The sequence below is a fragment of the Callorhinchus milii genome, unplaced genomic scaffold (assembly GCF_018977255.1).
Source record: "Callorhinchus milii isolate IMCB2004 unplaced genomic scaffold, IMCB_Cmil_1.0 Scaffold1, whole genome shotgun sequence".
Classification (NCBI taxonomy): domain Eukaryota; kingdom Metazoa; phylum Chordata; class Chondrichthyes; order Chimaeriformes; family Callorhinchidae; genus Callorhinchus; species Callorhinchus milii.
In genome coordinates, this window is record NW_024704742.1 from 36,522,541 (window position 1) to 36,538,298 (window position 15,758).

The 15,758-nt window shown below is 40.8% G+C and overlaps 1 protein-coding gene across 1 annotated transcript in view; it reads right to left on the minus strand.

The window, feature by feature from the left end:
* Positions 1–15,758, minus strand: part of wdfy3 (WD repeat and FYVE domain containing 3) — a 226,536-nt gene that overhangs the window by 140,769 nt on the left and 70,009 nt on the right. Inside the window, exon 2 of the mRNA XM_042340146.1 lies at positions 6,015–6,225. Coding sequence (XP_042196080.1) covers positions 6,015–6,194 — 180 coding nt within the window. The 5' untranslated portion in view covers positions 6,195–6,225. The remainder of the gene's footprint in view (positions 1–6,014; positions 6,226–15,758) is intronic.

Sequence of the window (15,758 nt, forward strand, 5' to 3'; positions counted from 1 at the left end):
TGTCCTCATCTTGGGCCTGTCCGCCAGACACTGCAGTTTTCAGCAGGAGTCACCAGCTTGTGACGGGGAGCAGCAATTGGTGAATTTCTTTTTTCTAACAGGTGCTAACAACAACAACAACAACAAGATTCCATTTATAGAGCGCCTTTCACGTCAGGAGGACGTCCCAAGGCGCTGTACAGTTGGGTCAGGACCCGAGCAGGGGGGAAATGGTCAGGGTGAGGGGAGGGAAAGGAGGGAGCGAGGAGGGGGTAGAGAGTCGAGAGGGGAGCTGAAGGCACGGTCAAAGAGAAACCATACATGGAGAGCACCCTCTACTGCTGCTTGCTCAGCTGATGGAGGACGAGTAAGGAATCAAACCTGTAGACCCTACAGTCTGTGATGAGAAATCTTTAACTAGACTTACCTGAACAATAAAAAAAAAACACTTTACTGGACTCCTGTACTGTTGTAGACTTTTTAATAATATAATCCTTGATTTGATATAGCGCCTTATCACGCCTTTGAGGCGTCTCCAAGCACTTCAGAGGATATACTGTAAAGTGTAGTGACTGTGTGTTTTGTGGGTGATTTTTTTATTTCAAAAAACTAGAATTCCATGGTTTACTTGACATTTGTTTCCTGTTTATTACCATAGTTTTTCAAACCGAGATTAAGCTTTCTCACATGCTCCATTTTGTTTCCTGAGTAGATTCAAATTTTATAAAACCAGTTCCTTCCTCTTATTCACAGGAAAAGTCTGGCCATGTGTACGAGACCTAGTAAAGCCAAGTGTTCTAGCAGTGGAAGAATCAGCATCTTTTAGCTTCCTGCTGCATGTTGAAGTGGTGACAGCGGGAACAGAATGAAGTCAGATTTGTGCCTTTATTTTAAATGAGCAGTCAGCAATTGTATTTCAGTGTCAGCCTGGCTCAGCTGGTAGCACCCTTGCCTCTGAGTCAGAAGGTTGTGAGTTTTTGTGCAGATGGGACACAAGTTACTGTGCCACTTCACACAATGAAGTCAAACATTTCATACATGAATGCACGTCACCAAACTGCATGTACTGCTCTCATACGCCCCCTCGAAATGCAAAGTCAAAGTCCACTGGAACAAAATTGATGGGAATAGGAAAAGCAGCAACTGACTAACAGCACCTACTTTTGGGCACTGAAGGAGCCAGTGTTCCAGCAGCATTTGTTGCTTGAAGCAACATAAATTGTTTGTTTTGGGAGTCTGTTCCACATATTAATCCCAATATCTACATTTGATTTAGCACCTTTATGTCGGGAGGACATCTCAAAGTCCTTCACAGGATATAATGTAAATGGCTGTGGACTACCCAAGTCCTGACTGACTTCCTGACTGACTGACTAACCACCTTCACTTTATCTCTTCAAATCTCCAGCTCCCGCCTGGTCATTTGTAGTGTACCCAGGGGTCAATCCTTGGCCCCCTCCTCTTCCTCATCTATATGCTTGGCGATGGATTGGCAAAAATGGGGTAAACTTCCACACATATGCGGATGACACACAAATCTACTTCTCCTCCTCCAGCTGTAACTCCAGGTCCACCGATATTCGGTCGGCTTCTGAGCCGGACATCAGGGTCTGGATGAGCAAAAACTCGACTGGCTCCGGCCTTCTGCTTGTCCTTCGTACCCTCCATTCCACCATCAGCGGCCGCACTTTCAACCAATAATCCCCCAAACTTTGGAACATTCTTCCTCTATCCCTCCATCTTGCCCCTTCCTTCCCCATCTTCTGGACACGCCTGAAGACTTGTCCTCTTCAACCGTGCCTTCGGTCACCTCCCGCTCCCCCCGGCTCAGTGTCGTGCTCCACCCTGTCAAGAGTTCTGGGACGCTACCCTGCCTGAGGGGCGGCTATATAAATGCAAGTTGTTGTCATGTATTTTGTAGGCAAATGCAGCAGCCGATTTGAAACCAACAATCTCCATGTCCCACAACATATGGATGTCTCAAAGCAAGGATTTACTGTGAAGTGAAGAACATTCTAATTACAGGTGGGGAGAGGTAGAGTGAAAAAGAAAATCAATAAGAAAGTAATAATGGGGTAAAAAATGCATTATTCGCAAATAATTGATACACAATTATCTCAGTTATAGAACAGCTATGAGTGCTGTGATGAAAGATTTGTGTGCATGTTTTGGCAATCTAATTTAATGATGTACACCCAGTTAACCTATTTTAAAACCCCCAATAAAATAGATGTTCTGACCTTCAAGTCCTTCTCACTGTGCAGCCTAAAGAAGTTTCTCTTCTGTTTTTAGAACATTTCTTGCTTGGTTAAAACCCCCAATAAAATAGATAGCTAAGCTAGTTTGCATATTCAGGAATGTATGAGTACCTGCCATCTTAGTGCTGACAATTGACTGTATAGCATGATGTTTCAATTCATGGAAGAATCAAACCATGTTAGAGGTATACTCACATAAGTTGTATCAGGTAGGACTGTAACATTTAATGTGACCTACATGAAGTCCGAGTTCCATGCAAACTATATAAATCGTATAAAATCCGGTTTAATCGATATCTACACTGTATAAGAGTAATTCAACGCAGCCGGTAAGTGTGCATGGGTGACAGATCCAAACTACGTTTCCCGTGATTCAATGCGTATTGACCCCCCGCAGCATGCAAACTTACCAGTAAGTATTGGAATCACATTAAATCGTGGGAAATTAAATTCTTAATTGCGTGTACCAACGGATCAAGACAATGTTTGTCGCGATTCAATGCAGCTGGTAAGTGTGGGAGTAATGGAGCAAAGGGGAGCAGGGTTACAAGTTAGGAGGTGATTAATACGACTAGTGCAAAGAAATCTATATGGTTTTGATAGGAAACTGAATGGAACTTGGGTGAATGTATGACTTAGGTGATTAAATATCATATAGAAGACTTAATCGAGTTTTACTGAATGTATATATTCACATGGTCTATATGACCCACAAGTGTTCTGACCTTCAAGTCCTTTTCTCTGTGCAGCCTAAAGAAGTTTCTCTTCTGTTTTTAGAACATTTCTTGCTTGGTTAAAACCCCCCAAAAAATAGATAGCTAAGCTAGTTTGCATATTCAGGAATGTATGAGTAAGGACTTCCTGACCTATTGTTACATGAATTCTATTGTAATTTTCTGTTCAGTACTTTGAACAGCCCTGTGACAGGAACAGCCCTGTGACAGAGACTGTCTGCCACATTAATAAATACACTCGTGTGAGAAAACAGGTTGAACAGCTTTTGAAATACCTTTGGGGAAATCGACATCCTGCACAAACCCTACCTTATTTATAATGAACTAAACCTTAGAGCCTCACAACCTTCACTACTACAACAACAAAAAATTACATTTGTACAGTGCCTTTCACGTCGGGAGGACATCTCAAGGGGCTGGACAATCAGTGTTTCGGACCCGAGTTGGGGGTCAGGATCGGGGAGGGCAGAGGAGGAGGAGGGTGACCAAAGGCGCAGTCGAAGAGGAGGGTCTTGCGACGGGTCTTGAAGGAGGCAAGGAAGGGGGCGAGGTGGAGGTACTGTGGGATGGATTTCCAGAGGGTCGGGGCAGAATGGCTAAAGGCCCGCCCCCCAATGGTGGGGGAGGCAAAACAGGGGACGTGAGGCAGCTTGGAACCCGCTGAACGGAGGGAGCGAGCAGGTTGGTAAGGGGGTTGGGAGGTCTCAGAGGTAGTGGGGAACAAGGCAATGGAGGTCTTTGAAAGTGACAATCAAACAATCAGATGATATTTTCCCTCATATTCAATATTCGATATCAAAGAGTTAGCTTATTATGCACATTTTATCCAGTAATATTTTACATATTAATAATCCTTGCATTTGATAAAGCCCTTTACACGTCTTCTCTGCATGGAAATTGTATTCATTCTCAAGTTGGATAGTATAAGGTGTACTATTTGTCCACTTACCCTCCTGCCACGTCCCCCAAATCCACACACACACACACACTCACAGCATTGTATTCAGTAATCACCATGTAACATGCAGCTTGTTTCACAAATACACAAAAAAATAAGGTTTTCAGCAATACAGTAGTAATTGACTGACATTGTGATCTATTTTAGCAGTATTTCAGAAGAGCTCAATTTCTGTTTTAATATCTGTTCTCGCACAGCCAATTTGAACCACCCCAACAGATATGCTGACAGCCACAAATGCTTCCAAACAACAGAGGAATTGGGCATAAGATTAATCCTTCAAGTTCTTGACAGCATTTTGATATTTGGTCATTTGGGAATTGAGGCGTGCAGAAACCTCTTGCACTGCTTTAAAGTCCCTATTTCCTGCTTTTGTGAGTTCTCAACAACAGCAATTCTATTTGCTTGTTCTAAAGTGAGCAATCACCCCAAAGTGCATTTTGGGGATACTGCTGGAATTAAACCTAAAATGTAACAGAGTGTATGCTTATTTGGCAGAAGATCTATTAAAATGGGTCTGGGTTCATGTGTCTTCTACGCATTTCTGTTTTTGTTCTCTAGAATTGGAAACACAGCCAGATTGTTTGGTGGTCCCCTCTTACAATATGCATCCTGCTGAACCAAACACTGAGCACACTCCCCCAAAACCAGCAATGCATAACAACCAGCATCAATGTGCCAGATTAAAGTCACTGTCCACGGGCAGTTTTCCAATATAACTGAATTAGATTACAGTGAGCCCAGACACCATTGCAAGCCTGGATTAGAAAGAGCAGCAATTTCCAGGTATTGTTGGGAACCAATGATAAAGTTATCAGAATGGGGGGGGCGGGGAAAGTGACGGATTTACAAGGAAGCAGAGCCTGTTGGACAAACACTTAAAACAGGAGGAACAGGCAGGGTAAAGAGCAATCTATACATCCTGAATAACAGTGTAATACGACTAACATATAATTTACACTGATTGAGTATTTAAATTGGTGTGTTATGAATGAGTTTGTGAAACTTGGTGCATATTAAATGGTGACCACTGGATACAATGATTCTTCTTGAACACAGAGATGTGTTTGTCACAAGCATTCAGCCAAACACTGGGATTGCTATTCATTCACCAGAGCAGAATTGTGTTTTTATTGTTGATGTCCTCTTGGTGGGGAATCAGAACAGCCGATGGCTGCTGAATGTGAGGGAACTGCAATATACAAGGGTATAGGAACAGATTGGCCATTATTGTATTAGGATTTACAAGCTCACGATATCAGTCACATGAATCAAACCATTCCATATTTTCTTTTGACCTCTGAGATGGGAGTATTTCAGTGTATGGTGTGCATTGAAAACAAGCATTTTACATGTTATGCGCTCTGAGACACTACCCTGCATGGAGTGCAAGTTATTGTTGTTGTTGTTGTACATAACAATTTTACCAACAATAATTTTCTCTTTGAATCTTTGAAAACACAATTTGAGTTTTGATTCTGAGATTGGAATCGTGCTTTCCAAAATAAAATTTCACAAGCAAAAATGTGCCAAATACATAGAATAAAACTCGTCGAAAAGTCTCAAAGCATTTCAGTTTTGTTTCTGTAAAATGTAGTGACTGTGCATTTATAGCATAGCATAACAACCAATCTGCACACAGCAATGTCCACAAAATAGAGTTGCACACTTGTCAGTGTCTGCTTTGAATATAGTACATTCTCAGAAGGTCATCCCTGTCAGCATTGATAAACACCCCTTCCAGTAACATTAACCAAAGCTGCACTGCCTGCAAAGAATAAGCAATTACAGATTCGGCAGAACACTAACCTCCAAGATACTGGGCTCTCCACCCTAAGCTTCTCAGATGAATAACTGATAAGTTCGCAAGCAGGTTTATTAAAGTGGCATCATTGTCTAAGTGGTAGCAAGGCAAGACCGAAGGAACATTTGTGGCTCTGAAACAACAACTACCAATACTAAACATCCTTCTTCAATCACTGTTCAGCTCTCCTTTCAATTCTGTCCCAGGTCATAAGAAGTGAAGTGAAGGTTATCATCTCCTTATCCCCAAATCAATGCTGTACGAGTTAATGGCTAACTCACCTTGTTGAAAACTGGCAACATCATGTAGAGCTTTTCCTCCTGTTCCTTCTGTGTCATGTGCCGTGGTGAGTGGCACAGCTCCATGAAGAGGCGACGTAAATGCATGAGGCCTAGTGCATTATCCTGAGGACTGCACTCCTCCTGCCGTGGACGGCCCATGATTCTCTTCACCATGTTCATTTTTCCCAGCTTCCTGAACACACGGCTAGGCCTGCCAAACGAGACAGTCATACAATTAATACCTGTATTGAGGTTGGACATAATAACACCAGTGCTGCATAGGTGGATTGTTTACACAGCGAACCCTGTTTTACCTTTCATATTCTCCAGAGTGTTGAATTACTTCAGCTGAGATCAAACAAGCTCTGTATCAACGTCATTCTACAAATTTCTAATTGTTAAAAAGTAGAAGAAATTAATTTATTCCACCTCTGCCACACTTACTCTATATTCAAGTTTTTTTAGTCCAGCAGTCTTCAGGGATCAAAATAAACACAATACATACAAAAGATCATTAAGGTCTTAGTATTGAATTCCAATGACGGTAGGCAGGTCTATTTTAGAAACAATTTTGATTGATGGACATATGGTCCAGTGCTGGATTCAAACAACATTAACTTGCAGGCTTTCCACCAAACGATAAAGTGAATAGGACTCAAAGATGAAGGGCTAAACACAGGATTAAACAGTTAAATAGGACCGAAAAAATGTGCAAACTAGTATTTTATTCAGTAAGATTCCCTCTCTACTGCATACTGTATACCCGTACCTATGTAATAATTTTTTTTCACTTTTAAAAAATATTCGAATTTGACGTACATTGCAGTTTGCATGTGTCCGGTTATGAAGGACCAACTAACAACCAAATTCAACAGAATAAGATGCAACATATCAGATGCAGCAAGAATTGTGAATTTGAGTTTCTACTTCCAAACAATGTAAACTGCTAACCAGATCGCCTGCCTGTTTAAAGGAAGGAAAGGAATCACCAGTAAATATGTGATGTACTGATCAGGGAACCCGAGACAATAGGACATTCAATGGAATCAACAGACAAGTCTTTACAAAATGATAGCAGATAAAGAACGAAGAGACAATAATACAACCTCTAATAGATACATGACTCAACGCGCTTCACGGAGAATTACTGTCAAGTTTAATGACTATACATTTGTAGCTGAACATTGTAGCCAATTTCCACACAGCAAGTCCCACAAATAGCTATGAAGTGAAGGAGCAATTTAGCTGGACGATCAGTGACCAGGACACCATGAAAAACTATCTGCTATTTTTGAAGAGCGCTTATGAGATCTTTAACAGGCACATGGGATCTCAGTTTAATATCCTATACAAACAATGAAGCGCACCCCCAGTACTGCACCAGACTGTCAGCTGAAACTGAGCTCAAAGTCATGATACGGGTTTTGAATCAGCAACTTTCTGTCCCAGAGGCGAGAGTTCTGTCAAATGAGCCACTATTAACACTGTCAGCTCTTTTTACGTTTTCTTAATCCAGTGCTTCAATCACAAGAACAACCATGTCGTATTCATAATTACAACTTTAACAAAATATTGACAAATTACAAGTGTATGCATAACATTGTCCCCAGTAGGCAGAAATGCAATTGAGTATGCAGATAGATATATTTGAACACCAAGTATTGAAGGTGTCAAACAAATAATTCATAAAGAAATCCAGTTCACTTATGAAATATTGATGATCCTTTTTAAATCAAGTCTGCGAAATCGCTTGGAGGTGATTTTCTCCCCCTCCCCCCAAAACATTTACCAGCACATTATGCTTTGTTATTTGAAACTTTTAAGGAAAGGCCTTTCAAAATGTGTAGGTTCCACAAAACACCAGCCAGTAACAAAATACAGTACAGCATAGCAAACTGAACATACAGCAAAAGTAATAGATTGTAATTTTTAAACGTCAGTAATTGGCCAGAGCACTCGGTCTCAAATAATGTAGGTTAGGGTTGGTATTTTTTTAAAAAAAACAAATATTTTGAAGTCCAACATTGAATTAATCTGAACAGAGCAAAAAAATAATCCTTGCCTTTGATATAGCACCATATCACACTGTAAGGACGTCTCAATGAGCATCATAGGATTTATGGTAAAGTGTAATGACTGTGCATTTTATAAGCCAAAGTAAAATCCCAGATCTTATAATAATAACCCTGTCCTTGCATTTGATATAGGGCTGTTCACGTCTTCGGGATGGCTCAAAGCCCTTCACAGAATATACTGTAAAGTGAACTGACCATACTTTTGTGGGCAAAACTCGGCAACCAATTGCGCACAGCAGTGTCCCACAAACAGTCATGAATTGAGTGACCAAATTAGTATTGTGGAGTAAGGAAACTTGCCCAAGGTTTCGCCCTGCCGGGAATCAAACCCAGGTCTCTCCATTACAAGGCGAGTGCTCTAACCACTGAGCTACAGAACTCCACAAATCTTACAAATTACCCCCAAATTAGATTTTCGTAGTAAGAATGAAAGAATTAGCTCCATCTTTTGTGTCTTGCTCAAACGCGTGTGTGCCTCTGTGTGTATATATGACAGCAAGAGTTCCACAATATTGGAAGTCTTTTGCTGTATGTTCAGTTTGCTATGCTGTACTGTATTTTGTAGAGGTTGAAAACCCTTTTTATTGCAATGACATTTTTACAAATCCGCGCACATGGTTTATATCATTAAGATAAGGGTTGCTCCCATAAACATGGGACCCCATTAAACATAGTTTTATTCATCTCCTGTGTTAGCTGCCAGATCACCCTTCAAACAGGTCCACAATGTACTTCAACTGAATTAACAACACAAAGCAGCTCAGGCTTGACATTCTTCGAACAGGACTCCCTATTGTTTCAAATACTTTGTTGAATGGAACAACTTGCACTGCCATCACACTAGCAGAACAACTATCTTGAAACGTTGAAGGAATACAACCGAGGTAAACAAGCCTGACACTCATAAGAGGATTTATTTACACCTAATTCTTGAACAATTTGTTGCAGGAGACATGTCAAGGCCTGGTTTCTGCATAAAATTAAGTAATTTATCAGCAATAAATTAAATAAACAGCTCAACGAAAGGCGACCTTGGTAATATTTTCACTGCTTGAACAAAACAGAGGATGATCAACCTGCAGAACAATTCTATTGACACAGATGTGGGGAATTTCAAAGCATAAACACAGTGCAAGAAACCAATATCACTCTGCCACTGCAGAGGGAGCTCTTGTGACTCTTGACTCAGCAGCACATCCACAGTCAAGTACACCACAAACCCTTCAACCACACTCAAGGTAAATGATTCAGTGATGTCAGAGAATGCTGGCGTGGCGTAGACTCCCTCCTTAAATCTTACAGGGAAAACTATTCCTCCTTGTTCCTCTCTCCTGCAGCTTTGTTTTGACAATCTTTGCTTAAAACACCACCTTTAAATTGATGAGGTGCAATCAATCACTGCTGCTAATTAGGGGAACCTAAGGGAACCAAAAGAAATAATGCTTTATGTCTTTAGTGTCCCTCTGAAACATTTATTTTTAAAGGGCCTATGTTTGAAGAAGGTAAGCATGACATTTGTCAGATGCAAGGCAGCTCTATTTTACAGTACCTCAATAACAAACCTCTTAAGACTGCTCTCCCCGAGAGCGGTAATACTAACGCTTACCACAACAACAGCAGCAGTAAAATTACATTTTACGTCGGGAGGACTTCCCAAGGCGCTGGACAGACAGAGAAACGGACCCGAGCTGGGGGTCGCGATCGGGGAGCGTGGAGGGCAACGGGGGAAGCAGGGTGATCGAACGCACGGTCGAAAGGAGGGTCTTGAGATGGGTCTCGAAGGAGGCAAGGGAGGGGGTGAGATGGAGGGACTGCGGGATGGAGTTCCAGAGGGTGGAGGCAGAGAGGCAGAAGGCCCACCCACTAATAGTGGGGCGAGTGACACGGGGGACGTGAAGCAGGCCGGAGCACACTGAGCGGATGGAGCTAGGAATATTAAGACAGATTGTAAGAGTTTTAAATACATTAAGAATAGGCTAGCAAAAGTAAATGTGGGTCCATCACAGGCTGAAACAGGAGGAGTTATAATGGGGGATAAGGATATGGCAGAGTCCCTAAATAAATACTTTGCTTCTGTCTTCACGTTAGAAGACACAAGAAGTTTACCAGAAATAGAGATGAACCAAGGGGCTAATGATAGGGAGCAACTTAGGGAAATTTACATTTACATGGTTTGCATCCTAGGGTTTTAAAAGAGGTAGCTCATGAGATAGTGGAGGCCTTGTGTCTGATCTTCCAAAATACTTTGGATTCTGGAACGGTTCCCATTGATTGGAAGATCACAAACGTCACACCACTATTTAAGAAGGGTGGGAGAGAGAAGACGGGGAACTATAGACCAGTCAGTCTGACATCGGTGGTAGGGAAAATTCTAGAAGCCTTAATGAAGGATGTCATAGTGGGATACTTAGAGGATCACAATATGATTAGACAGAGTCAACGTGGCTTTACAAAAGGGAAGTCATGCTTAACAAATCTTTTAGATTTTTTTGAGGACATATCAAGATTAGATGGGGGAGGGAATCAGTGGATGTAGTGTATTTAGATTTCCAAAAGGCATTCGATAAGGTGCTGCATAAAAGGTTGATCCACAAGATTAGAGCCCATGGAATTAAGGGGAATATGCCATGGATTGAATATGCATGGATTGAAGAATGGCTAACGGGAAGAAAACAAAGAGTAGGGATAAACGGGTCCTTCTCAGATTGGCGGGATGTGACTAGTGGAGAGCCACAAGGATCAGTGCTTTGGCCTCAACTATTTACAATCTACATCAACGATCTAGATGAAGACATTGAACTTAATATATCCAAATTCGCGGATGACACTAAACTAGGAGGGAGAGTAAACACTGAGGATGACATTAAAAAAATGCAACAAGATACAGATAGGCTAGGTGAGTGGGCAAATAGGTGGCAGATGAAGTATAATGTAGGGAAGTGTGAGGTCATCCACCGAGGTGGCAAAAACAGTACAGCAGATTATTTTTTAGAAGGGGAGAAACTAGATAGTGTTAGCGTTCAGAGGGACTTGGGTGTCCTTGTACACCAGTCACAAAAAGTTAGTTTGTAGGTACACCAAGCAATTAGGAAGGCTAACGGTATGTTGGCATTTGTTACAAAAGGGTTAGAATATAAGAGTAGGGAAGTCTTGCTGCAACTGTATAGGGCCCTGGTGAGACCGCACCTAGAGTATTGTGTGCAGTTTTGGTCTCCTTATTTAAGAAAGGATGTACTCGCCTTGGGAGAGGGTACAACGTAGATTCACTAGGTTGGTACTTGGTATGAGGGGGATGAGTTACGAGGATGGGATTTAGACCTATATTCTCTGGAATATAGAAGAATGAGAGGTGATCTTATAAAAACCTATAAGATTATTAAGGGGCATTGTTAATATAGTGGGAGACTTTTTCCCCTGGTTGGAGAAACTATAACCATGGCAAGGATCACAGTCTTAAAATTAGGGGTAAAGCCTTTCGCACTGAGTTGAGGAAAAACTTCTTCACTCAGAGGGTAGTGAATTTATGGAATTCTCTACCCCAAAGGTCTGTAGATGCTCAGTCCTTGAACATATTCAAGACTGAGATTGATAGATTTCTTGTGGATAAAGGGATTAAGGGATTTGGGGATAAGGCGGGTAGGTAGAGTTAGAATAGATCAGCCATGATCTTATTGAATGGCAGGGCAGGCTCGAGGGGCCGAATGGCCTACTCCTGCTCCTAATTCTTATGGTCTTATGAGCAGGATGCTAGGGTGTTAGCAGGTCGCAGAGGTAGGGGGAGCAGGACCATGGAGGGGTTTGAAGGTGAAGACCAGGATCTTGAACTGTATCCTGGTCATTTCACACCATTATCACACAATTTCAACGCAAAATGGCTATACATGATGTTGGGTCTGATTGTGGATGTGTTCTTGATTTACAGATAAATGAACCATTAACGTATGTTCTTCCAAGGACCTGATGCTGGGATCTTCACCTATTCTTGTTTATGTTGGGGAAAAAATCTTTACATGGAGGGTGTTCGAAATGTGGAATTCTCTGCCACAAACAGTTAAAGCATAATCCATTAATTATTTTTGAAGGGAATTAGCTAAATGCTTGAAAAAGAGGAACATTAAATGGCATGGGGAGCAAGCAAGAGTGGAATTAGACAAGCTGGAGAAAGACATCAGATAAATGAAGAAAATAATTTCTGTTCAAAGGAAGAACTCAAACAGTACTCAATGGCAATAAGCAGCCACTCACACATGACACATAAAGTTAAATAGGAGGTGAAGTAACATAGGAGCTATAGCTAATTTAACATTGGCGTAGTCAATATTCCCTCAAAAGTATGAAAATTATGAAGAATCTGAGATCATTTGCAAAATAAGTGAGTAACCAAAAGTCCTTTCTTCACAGTAGCGATCAAGTTGTGGTAATAGTTACCTCAACTGGAAATCCATAACCAATGAAACACTCCAAGTAATAGCCTGCAAAGCCATGCTCTAGCATTTAGAAATTATTTGAACCAGGAGTTGGAGTCTTCAAATGATACCAAGTTCCATCGCGATCTGGTGCTTTTGGGAGATAAAGTAACAATTCTGATAACTACAACAACTAAGCAGATAATCTCAATATCAAATTCAAAGTAATAGACACCAGCACTAACATTTGCATTTAATATAGAGCCTTATATTGTTGAGACAGCTCAAAGGTTTCACAGGATTTACTGTGAGGTATAGTGACTACATTTGTAGGCAAACACAGCAGCTAATGCGTACATAATTGGCTGTGAAGAGAACATTGGGAAAAAAAACTCCTTTGTGTTTTTTCCCCCAAACAGAAGTTCCTCATGGGAGTTTTCATTTACACCTGAACAGGAAGACTGGACCTTGGTTTAATGTCTCATCTGAAGGCTGGCACCTCCGACTATGCAGCTCTCCCCATCATGGCACTGCTGTGTCAACGTGGACGATGAGTTCAAAGTCCTGATATTCGCAGGAAAACAATCCAAATAATAGTCAACACATAAAGTGTTGCACAGTAATGGCAAATAAAACAGCTCGGTATGTAGCAGAAGACCTTGTGCCGAAGAAATCGATAATGATGTTTACCCTCGAGCACCAATTATAACACAAATGATATGCCACTTTCCATTGACTTGATGCAATAGCATAAATTCACCATTAAAAAAAACAGACACCGCACTTTACAGTATATGCTATGAAGCTCTATTGTTATTAATATTGTTCTATAGAGCAGACTGCCTTCTGGTACAGTAAAAATAATCAAACCACTTTCCAGTAGAAGGATTAGGGTCTGACCTGCGGAGGTGAAAACGGCCAAACTGGTTCCTGAAACAGGACCTTAATCTTAAAGATAGTTTTAAGTTGGAATTACCAAATGGTCTGCATTCTTCTATTATAGTTTGTAGAGTAAACAGCAATGCTAACGAGAATATCAATTACATGGGGGAGTTGAGGAGGCAAAGTAAGCACTCCTCAAAAAAAACAGATCAAAAAAGATCACTACAAACTGGTATCATTGCTCCTGGGCAAAGGAGGGGAAATCAACCATGATTCAATTTGTGACCCCTATTTAAAAATGCTGGCCACAATTGTACACATGGGGATGTTGGGCTCGAACAGAATGGGTATCCGCTGTGAACGGATCCTCCGGTTGAATAACTAGCCAATACTGATTGTCTGGATTTCTGCACGAAGAGCAACTAGCTTGGCCAGAGAACTGATGATACTTGTGGAGCCAAACCCTAGCATGAATCAGAATCTTCAGATTCGGGGAGAAAATGAAAGAGGTTAAAACAAAACAGAAATAAATCACTAAATATATTGTACTCATTTACATTTGTACCGATCTGAATGTAGGATATGCGTCTCCTGACTGAAAGACATTCAAATAACCTATCCAATTTGGTACTATTGAAAAGAGGTAGGACTGGCAATATACCCATTTCTAGATGCCAATATCATTGCTGAAACAAAATATCTGTGCATCACTAGGGATCTATACTGCTAGATTTTCTAACAGAACAATTTCTGTCAAAAAGTTATTTTTCTGTTCGGGAAACAATGTTCATTGTTCTCCCACAAATAAATCTTGAATCCAAATATATAACCTGGTGATGCTGGGAATAATCCTTGACTCCTTTATTGTTTTTGCTTCTCTTCTGTAGGGAAGGACATTGTTCTCTAAGGCTGAGGTCTGGCATACATGACCCAGATGATCTATCAAGCTTTGATAAGGCTGAGACCCTTAACTCAGTATTTCTGCGACTGCAAATTCAAGAAAGAACCTGCATTTTGTAGTGACTCATCAGGTCAAAATATCTCAAGGTGCTTTAACATAATTGTAATACTATCTCACGTAATGACTGGAAACGTGACAGCCATTTTACGCATAAGATCTAACAAACAGTCATGATAGGAACGATCGATTTAGGCCAAGACAGAAGAAGAAACTCGCTTCTCTTTCGTAACACTCTAGTGTCAAGGGATCTTTAATGTTCACCTGAAGGCAGTACAGTACACCAAAAATAATGCATTAGGTTCTGAAAGCTCGACTATGAATTGAATTTACAACATGGGGCTTAAACCCACTCCTTTTTGAACAACTACAATATGTTCAGAGATATTTGCAACCGTATTAAAATTGTGATGAATAGTGGAGATTCTGAACAAAATAAAGGAAAACGCATTCACTAGGTTTATCAAGTTTCCATGAGAAATATACACCAGCACAGAAACTGAAGAAAAATAATTCATCATGGATTAAATGTGCTCTTCAACAGAATGCGTTCTTATCATCCTCGAGTAAAGCATGGACGAGAATACACATTACAGCTGGTCATGTGTAATAATTTAGGAGATATTCTTGACCTTGATGAGACTTTATAAATAATTGAGCACCAAAGTATAGAAATGCATGTTGAAAACTCATCCGATAATCAATACTAAGCAATTATTACAAAGATGTCCAATACTGGATCGCATCCAGCAGTGTAGCATTATCCATACACGATAGTTGTTTACTGCTATGAAAGCACAATGCCAAAGCTGTCTTTCACCGAATGTTGGAGCTGCTCAGGGAACTTAAAGCTGATGTGCGCTCAAGCAACTGAGCCTTCCTTTCTGATAACCACCACCTTGTGTTAAGTTTCCTGTAACCCTAATGTTAACCAAGTGCTGAGGCAGCAGTAGTTTCTCCAATGCTCAGGCTCTCTTGCACTGATTTAACTATCAAATCTCAAAAACACAGAATGCTTTATACTGTATATAATTGCCTCAAACGTGGATTGAACAAACCATTGCAAACATTGTTCAAATTTCTCTTCAAAATGGCAAACAAATTTTTGCATTGAATACCCAGGAGTAGAAAACCATTTTTCGCATGATCAGAAGGGGATTCAAATCCCTCCATGCAGAAAGGATCCTCAGCACAGGAAAAGGTACTTCAGCTAAAATTTGAGGTCACAGTTGCAAAAAGCTTTGATACGTCTCAGAGATGTGATATTATAAACAGAAAATTATTTAAAATAATAGCATGGGGGGAGGGGGGGCAGGTTACTGATCTTTGCCCTAGTTCTTAGATGTAGTTCAGTGTTTAATTGTATCAGGGCTATTAAATTTGACAAATCACCCCACACCACCCTCCATCTGAATGCTCGGAA